Source organism: Protopterus annectens, chromosome 8.part0 (assembly GCF_019279795.1).
Source record: "Protopterus annectens isolate FY-2018-M chromosome 8.part0, PAN1.0, whole genome shotgun sequence".
Taxonomy (NCBI): Eukaryota; Metazoa; Chordata; order Ceratodontiformes; family Protopteridae; genus Protopterus; species Protopterus annectens.
The window spans coordinates 610,793,229-610,817,713 of NC_056741.1; the positions used below are offsets into that span (position 1 = coordinate 610,793,229).

The window sequence follows — 24,485 nt, forward strand, 5'->3', positions numbered from 1 at the left end:
AGTATTCAGTATTCTGTCTTGGGCCTGACAACAAGAAGACCCATTCACCACATCATCTGCCTTGTTCTGTTAAGTAAGTAGGGAATAGTATTTTTCCTAGATTCACTCAGGAAAATATAGTGAAGTTTAGTTTAGATGCTGTTTTTCTTTATTTGTCTGACTCTGTCCATCAATGTTACTTTCAATATTTCATGTGATTTGAACTCTGTGGTTTACTGTAAATATATATTCAGTATTTCATGCACTTTTATTATTTATTAAATATACTTAAAACTTTTACTGTGGCTGGTCCTTTTAGAAAGTATTTAACCTTTAAGTGTGCTTATATTTATTTGGTGACACTGTGTGGGCCACTCCTGAAGGCCTAGCTGTCTTAGTCAACTACTACCATTTTTATTAGTATTAATATTACACCGTATAATTGGACACCCTTTGTTAAGGGCCTTAGAGTAGCTGAATGTGGAGTGTCTGGTGGCAGGGATAACTACCTTATACTCTGAGCACAAGAGGGCAGAACACATAAATCTGTGCCAGCCTTTCCCGTGTGTGTGTGAGCTACCTGGAGCAGGGACATGAAGCACTGGTTTCACAGACAGGGTGCTGGAGGACTTGCCGTGGACACTTGGTTGAGGACCTAACCCTACAGCTCTACCAGTGGGTAGTCTTACTGTGGACATGGAAGGAGACAGATAAAACATCCAGACCCCAGGCTGAGTGTGTTCCCTGTGTGGTCTTAAGGGGAAACTGTACTTGGTGCAGAGAGCTGCATCTGGAAATACTGAGTGTATCCATTTGTATTCCAAGTGAAAGTCCCTCTCCAGTGTCAGTGATGAGGATTCAGGCTCCTTGATTACTGGCCCAGTATAAGGATGTCACAAGTATGTAAAGTATGTGTGACTAGCAGTCAGCAGCTGGTCAATAAAGCTGCAAGAGGACTGTGTCAGCTCTTAGTACCTTTTAAACTATTTCTTCATAGAAGGAGAGGGTTATTGGTGGTTGCCAGCTACAAGGGATTCTAGAGTGGGAACATTCCTGGACAGCTAAGGTCATTCTATAAAATTATGCTGGGTACTTGAAGGTCTTTGAAGCCATCAAACTATCCAGGACATGGGTAAGACAAGCAGGATGGTGCACACAAATACAGCAGAATCCATCTGGCCACCAATATCTTCACTTCCGTTCATCCCACTAATTACAGGAATAAGTAAGGTGGTTGGAAGAGTGACACCCATCCTTATGTAGCCTGCACAAATGGATTCTCACACATCCTACATTCTAACAGTGCCACTATGGTTAACAAGAGAATTTAGGTATCTGAACAATTTTCTTCTAGAAAAGCAGCTCTCATTTTTTCACAGTAGTATGGCAATCATCATCAAGGAACACAGAAATAGGTTTCTCTCTTTGTTCTTCTTATTTTAATTGTAGATACTAGGATGAAAACTATATAGGTAGAACTTCTATCAATTATGTTTTGAGATCACAAGCAGATGAAAGACTCAAAACAATAGAAAACATCATCAGAAATATACAAAATCACAGAACTAGCACAGTGAGATAACCCTTAGCCTACATCCTTGCCAGCAGATTGCCACAACCCCACATCAGTGTTGGATTATCTATTTAATCAGACACAGTTCTCATGTAATTTGAACTTTGAGAGTGTTGCATGCTAAACAAGGTAATTTTTATTTTCACAACTCAGAAAATTAAACTACTAATTTCTTTATATCTGTTTAGTAAAATAATGTTTAAAGTGTAAACCTTATTTTAGTGATTCTATCCTTTTTTTAGTCACGGTATTGTTCAAATTCTAACCACAACAAAACTCTTTTGAGTTTGCAGCCCTGGGCAGTATTTGGTTACTCTGTTATAGATGCTTCTTCCACAGCTCTGAACATAGTTTGGAAAAAGTGTCTTACTGACCAATGACCATCTATTGGGAGAATGAGTAACACAAAAATCAGAAATTTAACCAATTTTGAATAGTCTAAGTGCTTTAAGTGCCAAGAAATAAAGGCTATTCAATGTTGGTGCACTTTCAGGTACATGGTGTGAAAAAAGTGAAAACAAGGTCACCATCAGAATGTCCAACTTTAGTGGACAATTTGAAGTGTCAGCAGAAAAGACAAAATGACATAAAAGTCTACAAAAGAAGTTATAAAATATTACTAAAGAATAAACTAATAACTTTTTTGAATAAAAAAAATTACTGAGAACATTGCCTGTATATTTTGCCATTTCCTTATCAGCAACATCTGGCCATTTATTGCTGTGGTTAAAATGAATCACAGCAGTGAAAATGACTGTGGGCTTCAATATAATGACATCTAATAATGATGTCAATAAAGACATGCAAGGACATCCATAGCAACATATTTCAATAAATGCTTTAGTGCAAAGCAAAAGATGACTAGCAAACTCATTGACAAAATTCATTTTTAAGGAGCTCTACAAATCACTTTGAATATGAATATCTCACACTAACTTTTAAAATCAAGAAAGCATCAGAAAGGTAAATAAAATGAAAGATGATACAATACAGACACTAATTCTCTCACTGTTAAGCTAACGGGACAAATTATTTTAAATATCCATCTATGATGTTTATCTTGTACATAAAATGTAATAGGTAACCATATCATCTTCCAACAGCAAAACACACTAGCATTTGAGTTTTCCATAAGGAATCATCAGACAAAACTGTATTCGTTGTGTACTGATAATCAGGAATGTGTTCAAATAAATATATTCCATGACATTTTCTTTCTTAGAACAGCATCTATAACTTGGTCCTTGAAAAACTACTCTGCAATAAAATTGATATTCAGCTTCTTCAGTTTGTCTGATGTTGCCTCTGTCTAATGACATGGATGACTTGTTTGAAAGGTCGATGATGAATTACATGGTACTGTGTTTTCCTGTCACTGGTCTTCATGATACAGTAGTATAGTTTAAAGCTTGTTAGGGTTCACCCATTTGTAAGTTCCTTCATAACGGAATCCTACTTTCTTCATGAGCTCATCAGCTTCATCAGGGCCACGACTGCAAAAGGAAATAAAAATAAATAATTTTAGTGATTTGCTGAAAATTTTGGCAAACAGGCATGAATATAAGTTGGTGTGTGGATGCCTAGTAGATGAATTGCTGTCAAATGCGTTTTGTTATATACTATTCCCATTTTTGCAAGCTACAAACCTTGCTTCCGCTATCAATGTGCCTTATAACTTCTGCACATCTGTTTCATCACTGGCTGCATTAATTCCATTAAGGAACATTTAAATGCTTCTACTTTAAAAATATCCTTAAGAGCAAATTATTATCTGAAATGCAGGTATGTTTTTCTAAACTATACAATGAAAAATTCACTATTTAGTTGCAGGAAAAAAACAGCAATCTACCTGAAATGGAGAGAGAATCATCAACCACAACATGTCAGTTACATTCTTCATCTTATCTGTGGTTAAGGTCTAGTCACTACAGTCAAGGTATTTTTCCTTTGCTAGGAAGTAGGAGCAGAAAAATCTTACACTAGTCTACAGAATTTTTTTTTTTAATTGCAGCATTTATTATTAGTCCTCCAGTGCAATTAATATGAATCTTCTCGACAGTTTTAAAGGGTGACAAAGGTAGTATTTCTCAAACTGCCATGAGTACATCTATCTGATGAAATTAACTGTTACTACAGGATGTGGTAAAATGAGAAGATATGTACCTACCATAACGTTCCATGTTAGTTGTCTTCTCTCGCCTTCTTTCTTGCTTGATGGGTTCGGAGCCGATCCTCGGCTCCGACTCGGCACTTGCTAAGCTTGAGAGTCACTTTTACCAGCTCGAGGCAGCCCCATATCCCATGATGCAAGGCGGTAAGTACCCAGATCTCATTTGTTGTCCATAGCACCTAGCATAAAAGACATCCCAAAGGAAGAAAGAAGGAGAGAAAAGTCTGAAGGATGGTTTTGGAGGACCAGTACTGTATGGTCTTAAGAAGTATTCTTCCATGTAGAGAGCAAGGTCTGTCCAGGCCAGGGGGAAGGAGGGAGGGTCGCAAGAAAGAAGGCGAGAGAAGACAACTAACATGGAACGTTATGGTAGGCACATAACTTCTCAATGTTAAGTTGTCAATCTCGCCTTCATTCTTGCTTGATGGGACCGCGTCCCTAGCACCTCAATCCTGGGTGGCTCAATGGAACAGACTCTTGAGAACTGTAGAGCCAAAACTGGCTCTGTCCCTGGAGGCCAAATCCAATTTGTAATGAGAAACAAAGGTATGAGGAGTGGCCCAAGTGGCTGCTGCACAAATAGTGTCTAATGGAAGTCTAGCTTGAAAAGCTGTGGAAGTGGCTAAGCTTCTGGTTGAATGCGCTTTAGGTTTCGAGCACAGCTGTTTTCCCCTAAGCTGATAAATTTCGGAGATGACAGAAGAAAGCCATCTAGATAAGGTCACTTTTGAGACAGGAAGGCCTTTTTTGTTATCAGCATAAGAAACAAAGAGTTGATCGGATTTCCTGAATTGTTTTGTTCTGTCCAAATAATATCTGAGTTGGCGGTGAACATCAAGATAATGTAACTTTTGTTCCGATCTGTTTGAGTAGTTTGGGAAAAATACAGGAAGATCAATAGCCTGATTCAAATTACTCTTTGAGGCGACCTTAGGCAAAAAGGTCGGATTAGTTCTCAATGATACTCTGTCTTTGTGGAAGACTAAATAGGGGGGGCGAACAGAGAGAGCATGAAGTTCAGATACCCTCCTAGCCGAAGTAATAGCAACCAGGAATAAAGTTTTCCATGAAAGAAATTTCAGGGAACATGAAACAGCTGGCTCAAAGGGAGGAAGAATCAAGGATGTCAGCACTAAATTTAGGTCCCATTGAGGAGGAGGACTCCTGATTGGAGGTTTCAGGAGAAAAATTCCTTTTAAGAAGGCTCTACAAAGCCTGTGGGACATAATGTTGTGATCTGCGAACCCGACATGAAAGTTCGAGATAGCAGCCAACTGAACTTTGACCGTGGAGGAAGAGGAGCCCGCATGAAAGATTTCCGCTAAGAAATCCAAAACTGCTTGTACTGGAGCAGTAAAGGGATCAATATTTTGGCTTTTGCCCAATAAGAAAACGTTTCCATTTGCTAGTATAAATCCTCCTAGTAGAGGATTTTAAGGAAGCTACTATGATGTCTCTAACAGGATTAGAGATCATAGGAAGCCTGGCTAAGGAAGGAAGTGGAGCAACCATGCTGTGAGGTTGAGAGAAGGGATAGACCGGTGCAGCTGACCCGATTGGTGAATCAGAAGGTCTGGCACTGGGTCCAGATGCCACGGCTGCACCAAAAGGTGACGATGAAGGAACGGAAACCAAATCTGTCGAGGCCAATAGGGAGCAATGAGAATCATTTTGGCTCTCAAAACGGTGGCTTTCTGGAGTACTTGTGGAATCAGAGGAAAGGCATAAAGAAGTCCCTGGGGCCAATCCTGGGTTAGAGAGTCTCTGGGGGGATGGCCTGGCAGTGGGAAGAGAGAGAAGAAGTCTGGGCATTTGCTGTTTTGGGGAGTAGCAAAAAGATCGCAACAGGGGCGGCCCCATTCTAGAAAAATCTCCTCCACTATAGATTGTTTGAGAGACCACTCGTGAGGCATGAGAATAGCTCTGCTCAATCTGTCCGCTAAAATGTTGGTTTTCCCAGGGATATGCGTTGCTACCAGAAACCGATGAGAGGAGATCGCCCATTGCCAAAGTCTGAGCGCTTCTCGACACAAGGGGTAGGACTTGGTTCCGCCCTGTTTGTTGATATACCATACTACAGACATGTTCTCTGTGTGGACTGCAATTGTCCCCAAGGGAAGAAAGTCGTTGAGGGCTTGCAACGTTAAAAGCACTGCTCTCATCTCTAGGACATTTATGTGCAGGTGGTATTCGAATGGTTGCCACGTCCCATGAACCATCCTGCCCTGATAATGACCCCCCCACCCGATCAGGGAGGCGTCCGTAGTGACAGTGGCTACCGGGGCTGGGGGTACAAAGGGTCTGCCTTGATGAATCTGGGGAGAAGTAATCCACCATGAAAGATGATTCTTGCAAATCTGTCTCACCAGTATTTGGTGACGCATCGGAAGTTGCTGGTAAGACCACTGAGTGAACAATATCCACTGAAGCAGGCGCATATAGAAGCGGGCCAGGGGAAGAAGGGTAATGGCTGCAGCCATGAGGCCCAACACCTTTAGAACCATTCTGGCTTGTACTTTCTTGCTGGCTAGGATGATCCTCACGTGACTTTGAATGTCTGAGATTCTTTGATCTGTGAGGGTAGCTGACATCCGAACAGTGTTTAAGTTTGCGCCTATGAAAGTAATAGACTGGCAGGGCAATAAGGAGGATTTTTCGTAGTTGATCGAAATTCCCAATTGAGTGCAAAGATTTATTGTGTAATCCCTGGCTTGAAGAAGTTGATGCCTGGTGGTGGCTGAAAGGAGCCAGTCGTCAAGATACGGAAACACCTGGAATCCTTGACGTCTCAGGTGAGCCGTGACCACTGCCATACATTTGGTGAACACTCTGGGGCTGTAGTGAGACCAAAGGGCAGGGCTCTGAATTGGAAGTGACTGGACCCCAGCCGAAGCGGAGAAACCTTCTGGAGCCTGTGAATTTTATGTGATAGTACGCATCCTGAAGATCTATTGAGCACATCCAGTTGTCCTTCTCTAGGAAGGGCAGGATTGACTGAAGTGTGACCATTCGGAATCTTGTCTTTCTCACAGACTTGTTGAGTCTGCTGAGATCCAATATTGGTCTCCAGTCTCCCGTCTTTTGGGAACCAAAAGAATCTTGAGTAGATTCCGGGCTCTGAATGGTCTGTTGTAACTGGCTGAATGGCTCTTTTTTGTAGAAGCTTTAATACTTCTAAATCTGCAACTTCCCTTAGACCGGGTGGTACATCTGGAAGGGAATTTGTGTGAGAGAAGGGACTTTCCTCGAAAGGAATTTTGTAACCCTCGGATATAATCGACTGTACCCATCTGTCTTGAGTGAGGGAACGCCAGGCTTCTGGGTACAGCGATAGTCTTCCCCCGACTGCCTCCAAGGATGGACAGTCGGGCAACATCTCAGGGATGCTGGAAGGGCTTGTCAGAGAGAGGCTCTCTGCTTCCCTGGTTCTGTGGACCCCCTCTGCCTCTAGAGCGGCGTCTGTTATTATTACCCCCTCTGCCTCTGGGGTAAACTGACCATGTGTATCCGGCGTGACTCCTTGGGATTTGCGGAACCACATTTTGCCACCCTTCTGTCCTTTAGGGTAAGGTCTAGAAGGGGTGGAAAAACGGATCCCTACGGCAGAAAGAGTCTTGCCGTCCTGCTCACACCTGGTCAATGTATCCTTCACTTGAGGGCCAAACAAAGCTGACCCATCAAAGGGAGACTTTGTGAAGGACGCCTTAAAGGGATCTGCAAAATTACAGAGCTGCATCCAGGCTTGGCGTCTAAGAGCCACACCTGTACCTGCGGCCCTACTCGCTCCATCTGCTGCATATGATATCAGTCGCATGGAGGAGTTAGCAATAGAATTAAGGGTTCCTCGCTGCGAAGCAATTTTTTCTTGAGCCCCTGCAGCTGTGGGATCCTGTACTACTTCACCTAGCTCCTTAAGGATGTCCCTTTGGAGTCTGTTGAAGTGACATAAGTAGTTCAGTGAGCGCATAGCAAAGGTCGCTGAAGAAAACATCCGCTTACCATACCTATCCATGGTCCTAGAGTCCTTATTAGGAGGATGGACAGGTACGGAAGGATCTCCTTCTTAGTGGCAGCCGCCACCACCATGGCATCAGCAGGGACACCTTTCGTAAGGAATTGCTTATCCGAAGGGGCAGTAATAAATTTAGACGGCCTCCTAGGAACTGGCTCTACAGAGTCAGGAGCAGCCCAAGCCTTTCGAGCAATAACCTGCATAAGGGGGTCGAAAGGCGGAGACACCCAGGAGGTGGAGGGCCGAGATCCAAACGCCTCTAGGTATACCGACTCATCCTCAGAGGGATTATTGGAGGGCCAGTTTCCCCTCTGTTTAAGGAGTTCTAGGATGTCTGAAAAGGAGACATCCTCAGAGGGGATCTTGGGGATCCCTCCGACTCATCTAAGTCGGTATCTGAAGTGATAGACTCAGGGGAGTCTACGTGTTTCCTCTTACAATTCCTCTTGCACGGAGGATCCCCTGACTGATCAGGAGAATCCTCGGAAGAGGGGGTTCTTCCCAGTGGGGAAACCTGAGGCGGAGGATCTCTGGGTCCGGGAGCAAGAGAGATGGCAGAGATATCGACAGGCACCGTAGAGGGAGGAGCTAAGGAAACAGACTGCTGGCTGAGTCCTGTGGCCAGCACACTCTTCATCACCTCGAAGGCTCCCCTCCCAGGGAGGTCCGAGAGAACCCGTTCCGAAGAAACCGGAACTCCAGGGCCCACCGAAAGGGAAGGCTCCGAGGCAGATGTCGGAGCCGAGCTCACCAAGGCCGAGGCTCCAACGGGAAGAGTGGGGTCGGACAAGGGTCCGATGCCACACACCCCCTCGGTGGAGACCAGGGAAGCCCGACCACCAAATCCCTCTAAGGAAGGTCTCGAAGAGGAGATAAGAGTAGATGCTGAGGGAGCAGAAGGGGGGGGGTATCTGCCCCTCAGCCATAGCAGAAACTATTCCCGAAGACTCCAGCTCCAAACTCTGAGGTAGAGTTGAAGGAGGAACTGCAATAGGGTGTGGACTAATAGTAGTCTGTTGAGACGGACTATGTAGCATCTGGGCCAGTGCCTGTGATTTCAATAATCTACTGACCACCCTCTCTAAATCATGGTCAGAAAGCCTGGATGACCTAGATGATCGGCTCCGATGGCTCCGTTCCGAGAGGAGAGGTGAGGCCGGAGCCGAGAGTATCGGTTCCAAGGAAGGAGACCTGGACCTCTTCCTCGAAGGAACCATCGGAGCCGACGAAACCATCGATGCAGTCGGAGCCGAGGACTTTTCGGCACCGACAGAAGGTCTCGATGCATCGGCTCCGGCCGGAGCCGATACAGACATAAAAGTAATGGTGTTGGAGCCGGTCGGCGCCGACACCGAAGCCTGAGCCACATGGTGGTCGGAACCAGTCGGAGCCGACACCGATGTGGCTGAACCAGTATCAGCACCGATAGCCATCGGTGCCGAAGGTTTATGCAAACCAGGATCGGCTCCAGCCGGAGCCGATCTCGACTCAGAAGGAGTCGGAACCGAGGCCGCAGGCTTAGACACAGAAGCCTGGGCCTTGGAAGACTTGGAAGTCTTGCTTGGAGCCGACTTAGCCGGAGAGCCCTCCGGCTTAAGAAGACCCCTTAAAATTAATTTGTTTCTCCTCTCCTGCAGGACTCTCTGGCTAAAGGAATGACAAATCGCACAGGAGTCCTGCAGGTGGAGAGGTCCCAGGCAGTATAAGAAGTGTGACCGTCTGTCAGAGACATCTTCTGACAGCACGAGTCACACTTCTTAAAGCCTGAGACCCTTTCCTTGGACATGGTTGCAGAAAACACACACAACACAGTCCCAAAGAACAAGTTATCCCAAAAAAATTATAGATAACTAACCTCACACACACACACACACACACACACACACACACACACACACACCCTAACAAGGGGGGGGGGTGGGAGGGGAGAAGGCCTGACTAAAAAAAATTAAGGAGTGAGGGAAATTTTAGTCAGAAAAGGGCTTAAAATAAACTAAAAACGTTAAATATAAAGTTTTAAAGTGAAAAAGGGGCAAAAATAGTATTATATAAAACACTTACCAGGAGCTGGTAAAAGGAGGACCTCATCAGCGAAGCGGCAAACGAGATCTGGGTACTTACCGCCTTGCATCATGGGATATGGGGCTGCCTCGAGCTGGTAAAAGAGACTCTCGAGCTTAGCAAGTGCCGAGTCGGAGCCGAGGATCGGCTCCGAACCCATCAAGCAAGAATGAAGGCGAGATTGACAACTTAACATATAACTTGTTTTCATACAAAGTCATCCCTTTTCAAGATGCAACCTAATAATGTGATGTAAATGAAAGAAAAGAGATCCAGATGAATAAAGTACTCTGGACATCAAGTCTGCCTATGATTTGATACTTGCTTTATACAGATAGTTATCCCTTTCATCACCACCTTTTCTATCATAAGCACTTTTAAACCTTTCTGCATATCCACACTGCACAACACACCTCTAGGAATGTACTGCAGGACCACACCACTTTCCCTACATAACATTCCTAGATCTTTCATCATCCCCCACCAGTTACCACTAAAGCTCCTATCTTGTCAATTCACTCACTCGTTTATGAGCTGCATCAGACTCCTACAGTAACCCTGCAGACTGTCTCTGCTACCTACAAAATTTTCAAGGCAATGAGGAGAAACAGAAGTAGGTGGCCATGTCTTCTTTTATATCACAAACGCACGCACTGACAGCTACTGGTAATCATTCCACTTCAAATGGATGCCACTATCCAGATACTCAAGAAATTGCTTTATTTTCTAGCAATCATTGAAACACTGTGTAGAAAGCTGCTATCATATTTATTTAAATAGAAAAAGTAAGCATAATTAAAAAGATATTAAACAAATATTAATTCTGCCAATGGCAACAGGAAGATAAACCATCATTCCCCCCTAGAGATGTAGACCCCTGTTCACTGAATTACCTGCAGGTTCCCGAGTGCTTTACAACAGCAAAAGCGACTTTGGGAGTAAGTGATTGGAGAAAAAGGGAGATGATTGAAGGCAAATGAACTGTCAAACAAGAAACATGTCTAAGACCCCAAAAATTTGGAAAATATAACATGCATCACAGTGATACAGTGGCACAAAATGCGTAATACCACCAATAGAGAGAAAAAAAGAAAGAAACAGAAACCAGAAGACAAAAATAAAAAAGATAAGGATAGAGGCAAAATACAAGTCTTAAGAGGAATGAAAAATTTGTGACAGGAGACTCCATCCTGGGTGGAAATGTAGGGTTTATCTGCAGGAAGACAGATGAAGAGTCCACTGGAAACTATGTCAAAATAAAAAATGTGGTACAAAGAAATGAACAAAAAAAATGAAAGAAAGAAAAACAACTCAAACAAAGCAACCAGGGCCTAGGATAAAATAACAAACATGATACAATGAAATGATCAAATGAAAGACAGAAACAATGTATACAAAGCACAGCTATCAATGGTCCTATAGATAATAATGAAACAATATTCTTAAACTATGCGAACATGCCTGTCGGACTAAGAATAAAAAGAAACACAACACTGTGTCACTTAGTCTAATAAGTCAACCAGCAGAAAATAAATATAATCTAAAGTGCTGAACATAAAATGCATACTAGAGAAAATGTCTACACAAACATGAATCTCCAATGCAAGTACTTGGAAGGACTTACTTGAAAACCATCACTTATATTGCAGTGGTTACAAAAATCTGTCATTATAAAGAAACAGACTACTAGCACATAAAGCAACAAGAAATTTATCAGGCAAGAAAACTATTTTTTGGTGAGGAGCTACAAGTGAGACATCTGGCAGAATTTTTATAGACAGAAAATTAAACTTAAACACCTCTTAGGCACAAAAGTTTTAAAACTGAAAAAGCATCAGCTTTTTGTATGATAGAAGCACATGAGATGTGTGTGCTAGGAAAATACAAACCCCCAAAAAACAAAATAGCAGTCTTAGTTATCTTGGTAGAATTCTGTAATCGAAAGGACAATAAATAAATAAACAAATGCATAGATACATGCATACATACATAATGCAGCAATAACAGGAGATTTAAGCATGCCTAAAAACATTGCAGAAAAAATTTAGCAGAAGAACGGTTCTCTAAATAGTGGTTTTCTTTCTGTGCTAAAACATATAATGTATCAACTGATACAGAAACCAGTGGAGGAAAAATATTTCAGATATTGTACGCTTTGGTAAAAGTGAAAAACAGTACACTTACAGTTCAAAGAAACGCTCACCATTCATGTTAATTGTCTAACACTGGTTGATCAATTACTGTAACTATGAGAAAATGTAATTCAGAGATGGGTACGGCCACAATGAGAAAGACCTCATTATTGGCTCATTACCACAACTCCTAAATGAAAATTTGCATTGTCACACCTGGTGATGGCAGTGTTCTCCCTAGAAGCCCATGCATTGAGTTAGGAAAGATACCACCCTTCATGCACACCCATGCACGTTCAAACACCTACACATGCACACACAGGCACTCACTCACACACACACACACACACACACACATACATATATATATATATATATATATATATATATATATATATATATATATATATATATATATATATACATACATACACACACACACACACACATATATATATATATATATAAAAAACGAAGAAGCACTAAGAAGAAAAATACTTATGCAACACTTCCAAACCAACAAAGAAAAAAATGACTCATATAGGCAGATCTGTTGTGAATTAAGTGTTTTTGTTCCTTTATTATGTACAGAACTTCATGAAAATAAATGAATATCAATACATACAAGAAATATATACATACATTTATTTATACAGTAAGAATGCGGACAACTTATCAGCAAAAGGCAATGCAATTGAATGGTAGAAAATAAACTAAATGGTAGGCATGGAAACTGGTAAGTTAGTCAACTAGACCTTTCCAAGATAGTTTGACAGTCATAGTGAGAATGTGATTTATGCAGCTATTTGCAGAACCTGTGAAAATTTTATGTTGGCAAGACGTTTCGTAAACTAACAGGATCAAAGAACATAATGCTGCAATACACTCACATGACTGTAGCAATGCCTTAGGAAAAAAAAGCTTAATTTGCAGGCATTTCATATGTTTTGACTTTATTATACTGGAACAGGTTAATTTCTTTTATGGTGATTCCAACTGTTTACTTGAACTGAAAGAACTTAGGTGGCAGCTATTACTTAATACTGAGGTACCACCTGGCATTAACAAACATCTTAATTTGAAATGTGCATTCCGGTGGATGTCATGAACTGGGATAACCACTCCCACAGCTCTCTTCATAGGTTCATAGGTAGGTACTAGGCTATTGGCCCTAGGGCCTGTACAAGCCTAGCCAAAAATGTACCCTGGCTTTCGCCACCCAAGAAATTTATCTTCATGTGCCCCTGTCAAGCAGAACTACAGAAGTGATCCCCGGGGTGAATTTCCTATTACCCATCCAATCATCAAGATTTTTCTTGAAAAGTGCTAATGAGGAGCTCTGTTTGACATATATAGGTAGTCTGTTCTAGAGTATGGGAAGTCTCTGGGACAGGAATCTATCCCTCCAGCATGTTCTGTTTATTGTGATGACAAGGTTTAGGCCCCTAGAGCGTGTAGCTCGGAGGGATTGGGATTTCTTTAAGTGGAGCATGTCCAACAGCTCTGGGTTTGACATAGCTTTGTATGTTAGGCAGAGATCGCCTCTGAGTAGGCGATATGCAACAAGAGTAAAGCTGGAGTTTGAGACGGTCTGCATAAGGCATCTGTTTGAGGCCAGTAATCCTCTTTGTGAGGTATTTTTGTGGCTTTTCCAGTTGTTGTAGATGTCTTGTGAGGTACATACCAAAAGGGGCGTTGTACTCTATAATGGGTCTAATGAGTTATGAGTAGAGGGGAACAATGACCTCTTTTTTTCTGGATGAGAAACCTTTTGTGATGAGGTGTGCCACGTAGAAGGATTTCCTGACCACTTTGGCGATGTGATTATCAAAGGAGAGACTACTGTCCACCTGTCCCCCAAGGTCTCATCACACTTTCGGTGTTAAGTAGACTACCGCCTATGTGGTAGTTCATGGGTATAGAATTTTTACCAAAGGGGATGACAATGCACTTTTTGGCATTGAGCTTGAGACCATGTCTTTGACACCAGGCATCTGTCTCAGTGAGGCCCTTTTGTAGGATGTCCACATCATTAGGAGTTTCAATTATGGCTCCTAGTTTGCAGTCATCTGCGAATTTAGTTAGCTAAAGACCCTCTGTGTTAGCCTGTACTTCAGAGAAGTAGATACCAAACAGGAAAGGACCCAGGACTGAACCCTGTGGTACTCCACTTGTCACTGGTCTGAAGTCTGATTTGGAGTCTGCTACTTTCACAGTGTGAGTTTTTTCAGTAAGCCAGTTGGCAACCCATCTTGTGACATAGGGATTTATACCTAGTTTAGTAAGTTTATCTATAATTCCAGAGTGGGGGATGGTGTTGAACGCCTTGGCGAGATCTAGATAGGTTGAGTGAACCACCTTACCCTCATCTATGGCTTTGGTGACTACTTCAAAGAAGTCTATCAGGTTTAGGAGACATGATCTGCCTTTTACAAACCCAAACTGTGTGGGGTCCAGGGTTTGGAGATCTCCAATGTCTTTGTTTATGAGTTCCATGATGATACGTTCCATGGCCTTGCAGACGAGGCTCGTCAGGCTAATGAGGCGGTAGTTCCCGGGGTCTGTTGTGGCCCCTCCTTTGTGGAGTGAGATAACTGTCGCGGTGCGCCATTCCATGGGCACAAAGCCTGAGGTGAGGCTATGACTGAACATGGTACTTAGGTGGGGTGCCAATTCATTCTGTAGTTCATGTAGAAGGCAGCCTGGGATGTTGTCAGGTCCCATGGATGCTGTGTTATTGGCTTTGGAGAGTAAAGTTTTTACCTGTGCAGCCATGATAACAGGAACTTTGCATTCTTCCGGTATAAAGATGGGCCCTTTAGGGGTGAGAGGGGGTAAAGTTAGCACTGAACCTATCTGCCAGGATGTTGGCAATATCAGTTGGGTCTGTATATTTAGTGTCATTGTGCTGTAACTCTGAGCAGATCTGAGTGTTGCCATTGAGATTTTTTACATAGCTATAGAATGTTTTGTGGTTGTCTTTAGAATCAGTGGCAATTTTGTTTTCATAACTAGCTCTGGAGGATTTTATGAGGGATCTCGGCTTCTTACTGAGGCTGACCAGGGAGTTCCTCCAATCGTGGCATTTTACTCTTTTTTGCAACAGTTTTTATCTTCTGTTGTAGAGTTTGTTTATGGCAGAAGACCACCAGATCGGCTTCCTTTTTTTGGAGGATAGCATCTTGGTTCTCTTAGGGATAGCATGATCCATGCACTCGTGTAAGTGCTTATAAAGTGCATTTGTGTAGGATTCAGCAGTCGTACCTCTATTGTCCGTCTGCATGGGTGTCATGAAGTTTGCCACTTCTGTCTTAAGAAGCGTGAAGTTGACTTTGGAAATAGGTTTTACGGTTGTTTTCCTAATGGGGGGTGGGAGCGGGATGTGGATGTCTAGGGTGATTAGCTTGTGGTCGGATCTGACCAACGAGGAGCTGACCTCTGGTGTGGAAAACCGGTCACCCATGTTGGTGATGACCAGGTCTAGGATATTGCTGCCTCTGGTGGGGGTGTGGATAAGTTGAACCAAAGCATTGGAACTGATGATTTCCAGAAAACGTTGAGCAAAAGATTTGGTACACGAGTAGTTTTCCCAGTTAATGGTAGGGTTGTTGAAATCACCCATTATTAGAGTGTTGGGTTGTACCTTAATATTTTCCAGTGCATCAAGGAAAGAGGAGTGGGAATCCTGGGGCATGGTGGGGGGTCTGTAGCAAGCTACAATCTGGATTGCAGTTTTGCCCAGAGTTAGTTGAACTTGGATAATCTTGGATGCATTATGCTGAGCAACTAGCTTGGAGGTGTGGATATCCTTAATGAATATGGACATGCCTCCACCTTTAGTGTTTCGGTCCGGGTTTGGTGGCCGAAAGGTGTGGTATGAATTATAGACTGGTAATGCAGGGGTGCTCTCTGGAACTTTGAACCAGGTCTCTGTCACTGCACAGATGTCAATGTTCTCCATTTTAAGGAGTGCCTCATGTGAGTGCATTTTGAGGTTTAGACTTCTAGCATTGAGTAGCATTACCCTGAGATTTTGCTTGCTTGTACCTGTTACGGTGGTGAATTTGTCATTTGAACCTTGCCTAAAAAAGGCACTATAGGGGTGGCAAGAGTCTTTGCCAGTATCTGGAATCCCAAGGGCGACAGGTGCAGGCCATCTCTGGCAAAGCAGCGTGGTCTGTCGATCATGTCATCCCAGGCAGACCTATACTGGATTCCCTTAGAATCACACCAGAAGCTTAGCCAATTGCTAAAGTCAATCATTTTGCCCTTGTTCTGTGGTGTCATTCTGGGTGATGGCAGGATGCTACTTAGGGCTAGGGTCATACCGGCCTGGGCTACAAGATCAGAGAGCTCCTCCATGTCTCTTTTCATGTAGTCCAGGGAGGTACGTCTCAGGTCATTCACACCAACATGGACAATGACAGAGTCATATTTGTACTTCTTGTGGAGTGACCTGAGTGCGTGTGTTATGTGGCGGATCCTGGCACCTGACAGGCAGCTGACAGTAACTTTTTCCTTGTTTAGCCTGGTGAGTGGAACATCAGTGTGCCTGACTATGGAGTCACCTATGACTAGAGTGTTAGGTACATTATGTCTTATGGGCTGTAGTTGAGTGGCACACTGAGTATGTGGACTATGTGTCATTTGGGTTGTGTTGGGGGTGGAGGTTGCTTGCATTTCTGCTTTGCAGGTCTCTGTTGTTTGGGCAGATTAGTACAGAGAGCCTCCGCGAATGTAGGTGTGTGTTTTGGTGGTGGAGGTTTTGAGGGACTATGTGATGAGTGTGGTACGGTGCAAGCGTTTACCTTTTCCTCTTGACTGTCTTGGCTTGTCTTTGGTAAAGAGAACTTTTCTATTGATTGAATTTGTTGTACTCTAGTTGGCTAACTTATGAGTTTCCATGCCTACCATTTAGTTTATTTTCTACCATTCAATTGCAATGCTGTTCTGTGTCTTCGCTATTTAGTGGTTTTGAAGTTTATAGCTTGATAAAAGAGCGTTCATTCTTTTAAGCTTTCAAGCTTATAATATACACTCCCACACATCCTTCAACAAGCAAGCCCCCTCTCCCCCACACTCAAACTCCCAGTATGGCTATCTTGGCAGACAAACACACACACATTCATACAGCCTTACTGATGGTCCTACAAATATACACACACGCACACAAACACACTCACACTTGCACATGCACGCACATTAATAAATTCCCCACTCCCATTTCTTCACTGAAGATGCCTGCACAGTGAGTACTCCAATAGGAGTGCACTAGTGACCATTGCAATTCTACAATGGCCACTTTCTCCTCCTAAAGTAAAACTTTACTCAGCCAAGTGATTCTCTGAATCACTCAGCTATGCAAACCAAGAGATCTGAGCTCTCAGTTGAGCAAACCAGTTGCCTCAGGCATTTCTGGGGGAGATCACATGGTTACGTAGCAAAAGCCACTCCCCCAAACTGTTGCAATAACATATACAGCTTTGCTCATGAGATAGCTCTCCCTGCTAAGGCCCCCAAACAGGGTAAACCTCAGAAGCAGAGTGGCTTCAAAAAAAGAGAAAGGCATAGCATGATGTCGAAGCCTTCTGCATCACTCTGTGTCTTCCTGAAACTCAGTACATATGTACATCCCGCATTCTACCACTTTCTCAAACAGTGGTCAATTGATGCATACACAGAACAAAACATTAGGGGACATAAACAGATAATAGCAGAATGGGGAAAAGCCAGAGTAGTTCCAGCTTTCTAAGTATGCAAGACCATTAGTAGTATCTAACACAGAGAAAACCATGTTAAGTATATCACTGAAGTACATCACAGAAGATATAAAATAAACTACAGTTCATAGATAAGTGTTACATGACCCAACGTGTGGAATATCTACAGCAGTATGTAGATACCTTTCTAAGGTAATCATCTGAACAAAAACATTTATGAGCAGACTACTAGATATAGGTCAATTTCTCCAGTGCCACTGACAATGTCAATCACAAAAGAAGCTTGATTTAAAAAAGTGCGTATGTTATCAGTAATTACACTGCAGACTAAAGAATGTCTATGCAACAGATCATGTACAGTATTAAAAGACAGGCAGTAACAGATCAATGTTAGGTTAATTGTTGTCCAGTTTGTACATGCTGGACATAGTAATTACTGAGCTACTATACACAAAAATTGCAGATGACAGGGCAGGATCCAGCATTAGACAATCTAGTCAACTGCCTAGGGTCCAGTGCTAGCTGGGGGCTTCATAAAACATACCTCTCAACTGACCAGATTTTCATAGTGTCCAAATTATTTATTTATATTTTAGGTGTGTTCCTCATAACATTTGTGGTTTTCTGGCAAATCACTGAGATGATCTGAGGACTGAAATCACTAAATAATGACATAGATTTGAGTTTCATACTATAAATCCTTCAGAAAATGTATGTTACCACAAATCTTGTTACTCTAGCAGCTTTTTAAATTTATAAGAACAATATTTATAATATGTCCCTATTTTTGGTCTTTTGTCTCCCCATTTTTTTAGGCTTTGTCCAGATTTCTTGCACTAAGAGGTTGAGATGTATGTCATAAACATTTAAAACACTGTTCTACATCTACCCAATTATCCTTGTTCAGCTACTGCTTTTGTTTTTTAACAAAAGCTCCAGGAAGTCTTTTCTCACTTGCTCTACCTTGCAGCCAATGAAGGAAGACTTCCTGGAACTAAACGGTGAATGTGGTATTTTTTTAGAGTTTAACAGCTTGGGACTTCCTAGAGTGCACTACAACATACATATTTGCAGCTGAGCTAAACTTACATAAATGCCTGCTTATTTTAAGCTGCAACACTGATATATGTGTTTCTTTTTTTTTGGAACTTCATATTATTGCCACAATTTGGAATAAACACTACTACTGCTACAATGCTACAAATGTAGGATAAATATTAACTTCAACCCGGAGAGAGTAGGGCACAAAAATAAGACTGTGTGTGTGTGTAAAATCTGTGCTCAAGGACAAATCCTTCTATTAAGTCACTTGGAAATTATAATTTACTTTAATCATTCATATTACTTAGAAAATCATGTAGTTCAGGCATCCATGTGCTTAAGGGAATATCTTTCCAGTAAGTCACTTTACCCTAGGGGGAAGCACTGTCTGGTTTAGTGGCTTTTCAGAGTCACACTGTAGGCAAATCAAATGGAGGTAGAAAGACTCAAACCCTGTACCCTTAACTACAGGAAACCACAGATTAAGAGCTTGGAGTCTTAATCCTTTGAACCAGCTGCTAGACCTCCATAAACAGCTTCAATTTCTGATAAATCACTGAAAGATTACATTCAGTCTGTAATTCCAGTCATTAAAGTTTCATAGTTTTGTGGTTTAGGAAATGCATGATACTGCTAAACCTGTTATTCTGTTAACCTTTTAAGTGAATTAGACTAGTCCACCTTTTTCCTTAATTTGCAGGGTCACCCGTTAACTTTTTTTCTAGTAAATCACTGAGGATTACAGTCAGTCAATAACATAAGTCATTAGAGTTTTATTGTTTTTATTGTTCAGAAAATGCATGATCATGCAACACCTATTGTTATAAGCTATGTCAGACTCTAAGCCAGTCACAAGCAGTGTCCCACAGGGCTCAGTCCTGGGACCCCTCTTGTTCGGCATTTATTTTTCTGAGGTACAGGCAAACATAGGAGGATTGTGGCTGACAAAGTTCGCAGATGATTGCAAACAGGGCACCATAATGGATACTCCAACGGACACAAACATCCTTCAGAGAGGCCTCATAGAAACGGATAATTACCGTGCCAGAGCCATGGCCTTAAGCTGAACACCAAAAAATGTAGTCATACCCTTTGGGAAAAACAAGGTACCCACAAATTACCACATAGGTGGTAATCCATTAAGTACGGAAGAGGTAATCAGGGACCTAGGGACCCAGGTTGACAGTAACCTCTCATTTGACACTCACATTGCCAAAGTGGTTAGGAAGACCTTCTATATTGCCCACCTTATCATGAAGGGTTTCACATCTAGATCAAGAGAGGTCATTGTGCCCCTGTACTCTTCTCTTATCAGGCCAATGATTGAGTACAATGCCCCATTTGGGATGTATCTTACCCGACACCTGCAGCAGTTGGAAAGACCCCAAAAGTTCCTCACCAAGAGGATAAAGGGTCTTAAACATATGTCATATGCTGCCCGACTGAAAAAACTCCAGCTCTATTCAGTCGCATACTGCCTACTCAGAGGTGATCTGTGCCTGACTTACAAGGCCATGTCCAATCTGGAATTAATGGACATGCTCCACCTCAGAAAATCCAAATCCATCAGAGCCACGAGAGCAAGAGACTTAAACCTCAACACAGAAATAAACAGGACGTGTTGGAGGGACAGATTCATAACCCAGAGGCTCCCTACACTCTGGAACAGAATCCCAATCCATGTTAGGCAGAGCCCCTCACTTACTCTATTCAAGAGAAATCTTGACGAGTGGATGGGAGATCGTAGGTTTACCCCTGGGGTCATCTCAGTGTCACTACTAGACAGAGGCACAGTAAACTAAACCCTAAAAGGGCGTAGTATTCTCATCCTAAGGGGTGGTGAAAGCCACACAAACTCTGGCTAGGCTTATAAATGCCCTAGGGCAGATAGCCTAGTACGAACCTATGAACCTAAGTTCTTATGAAGTTACTAGCCATGTCACTGTCTGGTTAAGTGGCTTGCTCAAGGTCTCACAGACAGCAAATGAAGTCTGATGGAATCAAACCTTGTACCACATCAAGTAGCTTAACAGCTTTTAGTCTTAATCCTCAGTGCTAACTGCTAGAATGTGTGCGTGTATTTGTGTGGGTGCGCAGGTGTGTGTGTACTTCTCAACTATCTCTAATTTTTTTACCTCATAGGTGTGGTCTGTTCCTCATAAAAATTTATGATTTCTAGTAGTGATTTACACTGCATTCACTAAATGGATTTTGGACTTGATATGTTTGAGAAAGTGCATGCTAACACAAAACCTGCTACATTAGCAACTTTCTAAGTATGTAAGACCACTATTTAGGATCTATTCCTGATGTTGGTTGTCTGTCTCTGATTTGTGAGCTAACAGATTGGAGGGGGGGGGGCATGGGGATGTAATGCTTTGCACTATATGGCTCTCACGGCAATGAGAAGATTTACATTTTGAGGTAATTTATGAATTTCTTTATTTGATTACAAACCAGCATCTGATGTGCATACAAATCATACATGGTGCTGTAATTAATGACACCATCTATGGATAAATATGAATACTTGGTTCCTGTGTCCCGGAATATTTATGGTGTAAAGAACTGAGTGTAGTAAGCAGGAACATCATCATATGAACTGTGTCCTTTGGGTATGACCATTGATTTTCTTGTTTTGTTGACAGTATTTATTATCTGGCTGTGAATAAACTGGACATCAAGTCATCATGTTCGATGTTAATAATTTAACTATTAATACAGTTTCATTCAGTTTGCTTTTCTCAGACATGTGAGTGTGGAGTTCAATGTGTTTGGGCTGAAGTAGTTTGTTTTGCACTTAATGCAGATGAACAAGGCTATAGGCTGTTAATGAGCTGCTTCCTGTAGTGCAGGTTTGATTCCCTCAGCCTTCGTTAGTTTTCTGTTACTTAAATGCTTTCACTAGACTCTGTTCCTGGGATGTTCTTGAAAATGGACATGTGTCTAGTTAGCTGTCCCAGGCTGCCATCAAATGCATTAGACACTTGTCTTTTGAATTCTTGTACTTATCACATAGCTGCTAATTAATGCTTCACTATATGCTATTTGACCATGAACCCCAGCACATTTCTTGTAGTGTAATGGGTTTCCAGATACATTTTCAATGCATTGAGTGTCAAAGGAAGACATGTTTACTATGACTCATGCTACATCTGTTTCAATGCAATTATTGTTTGCTTTGTTTAGCAAATTGCTGTCATTGTTTTGCTGTAAAATTTCATTTAAATTAAATCAAAATCTCTGATTAGTCTAAAGGCAAAGGAGAAAATAGTATGCACACTGATTTGAAGAAGCATTGTTTTTATGGTAATTGTGGAGAGACAGACAAGTAATGGGATCATGCTGGTATGGCTGAGACAGGGGCCCAGTATATTACCCTGTGTAGGCCCCATCTGAACATGATCTGGTTCTTGCAAAGGATGTAAAAGTGGACATCATTATAATAACAAAGCCGATTTAACCAGTCACCAAGAGACTAATTTGAAGTCCTTATCAGTCCAAAAATAATCTTAACATTCTTTTTAACATACTTATCCAAATATACTTTAAAATTAACTACAGATGTCAAACGTATAACTGATTCAGGAAATTAATTCCAAACGTGAGCCAGTTTTTTAAAAGACAAATCAGCACCTCTCATACCTCTCAACCGCACAGCCCCAGATATTTTGGACAAAGCCAAAAATAATGGGGGGACAATGGCCCAAAAATAGGGACAGAGTTTAAATATTGCTCTTATAAACTTAGAAAGTTGCTAGAACAATAGGTTTTGTTAGCATGCATTTTAGAAGGATATAAAGTCTGAACTCAAATGTATGTCATTTAGTGACTTAAGTCCTCAATGATTTGCCAGAAAACACATGTTTTATGACGAACACACAAAAATATGAATCAAAAATCTGCACATTATGCAAAAATCTGGACAGTTGAGAGGTATGGCTTTGCTGCATGCAGTATTGTGTGACAAAAGTCTACACCACAGAATATATTCAGACACAATAAAATCTATAACTGGGCACAAAAAAGCCTTCCTTGTAGCTTGGTCAAGGTTTATAAACTATACAATGGGAAATTATACAACTGAGAATAAAGAAATGTGTAAAGGCTTATTAATACTGAAAGAAAACAAAATTCACTGAGCATACACATGTAAAGGCAAACTGCAATCTTAGAGTCATGTTAAGATTTATAAAAATTAGTCAAAGAAGCTGGTAATATATACCTTTAATAGTACTATAAGAAGTAACTCAGAATACGTAGTCTCCAGTCGGACCTCATTCAATAAATAAGTAAATAAAAATAAAATATGAAAACAGACATTCCAAAGGAAGATGAACAATACATATGTCCTTATATCAGCTGACTTACAAAAAGGGCACTGACTTATGGATTTATAGTTCAGTTCATCATTTCCTGAATTTATAATTTTGCAAATATTCAAGAATTTTCTATGCCCTGAAAATACATGTTTGAACTTGGTGCATACTGTGAAGTCAAATATTGACTATACAAGTACACTAGTCCCACATGACTTCATGTTCATCCCAAGACACTAGTATGCACCTTTCTTCAAAGCAAAACAAAAAAAAATGTAATGAAGATTTGCAACCACACAGTTAGCTAGCAATACACAACCATACACATGCCAAACTCATTGGGAACTCCAAAGATTGAAGTTAGTTGGAGGGCATGCCCATCCAAAGGAGGATGAATTGACAGCATACGTGACTTATGTCTTCTTCATAGATAGCCAATTTGAAAATGATGGGATTTGTTATATCTAACATCAAGAGAGTCCATGTTAGGTAGTCAAATGTGTTCCTGTTAAAAAAAAGTTTTGTGGGTGGAGAACTGGTCAGATGCACTGATGTTTGAGTGCATGGACTGTTGCAGATTGCAGCTGTTAAAAGGGATCCAGTTGTTTAGTGGCAGTTAACTGAATTTCTGTTGTATTGCCAAAACCTTTGGATATACCAAAAACTTTGGCATTAGGATTCGAGTATGTATGCAGTCACACAAGTGTTTCCATATTAGGGCTGGATAAAGGGCTAAATAAAAGATAGATTACAGCTCTGGGTGTATGTTTTTGTATGTAGTCTTGTCTAAGCTGTGTTGTGTAGTGGTAGTGTTACAAAAAGTTTTTTTTTTTAGGAAAATATCTTGGATGAAACCAACAGAAGCCAATTGTTCAGGTATAGGAAAATGTGAAACTCTTCTTCCGGCAAGGCATCAGTCATCATAGCCAGTATTTTAGTAGAGAGGCAACAATTTGTAACAAAAGTGATATCCATTTGCACTGAAGAGGGGGAGCTTCCTGCTTGGATCCCACATGTTGGTATATTAAAAGGCATCCATCATATTTACTGATAAATTCAGTTGTCCTCTAAGAGCAAGGACAAGACTTGTTCCTGGTGCCCATCCAAAACACGACATATCAGATTTGCTGTTTAAAGTTGCTGATATCAAAAGAGAGACAAAGCCTATAAATCCCTTTTCTGAACAAGAAGAGGTGGGAGCAAAATACCTGCCACTCTTTCAAAAACTATGGCAGCCTTTGCAGTTCCTTTGAGTAGATTCTGGACCTGTCCTAACAGCTCTGCTAAGGTTGACCTGCTACAGGAGGAGCAGTAAGCATAGGTTGTGGCCAAAACAGGCTAAGCTTACCACACTGCTCCTTTCTCATGGCTCCTTAAGCTGAGGTGAACTCGGAGTCTCCCCCCCCCCCCACCTCCGTCCCAATATTATGTCCCAGACCAAGGTCAAGACTGCTGAAGTGCAACTAGAGAGATAATCC

General features: G+C 41.6%; 1 protein-coding gene across 3 annotated transcripts in view; it reads right to left on the reverse strand.

Annotated features, from left to right (window-relative positions):
• Positions 1 to 1,395: 1,395 nt before the first annotated feature.
• Positions 1,396 to 24,485, reverse strand: part of G6PD (glucose-6-phosphate dehydrogenase) — a 1,188,375-nt gene continuing 1,165,285 nt past the window's right edge. For all 3 annotated transcript variants that reach the window (XM_044080102.1, XM_044080103.1, XM_044080105.1), the window contains one exon: positions 1,396 to 3,045. In XM_044080102.1, the coding sequence (XP_043936037.1) occupies positions 2,955 to 3,045 (91 nt within the window). In that variant the 3' untranslated portion in view covers positions 1,396 to 2,954. The remainder of the gene's footprint in view (positions 3,046 to 24,485) is intronic.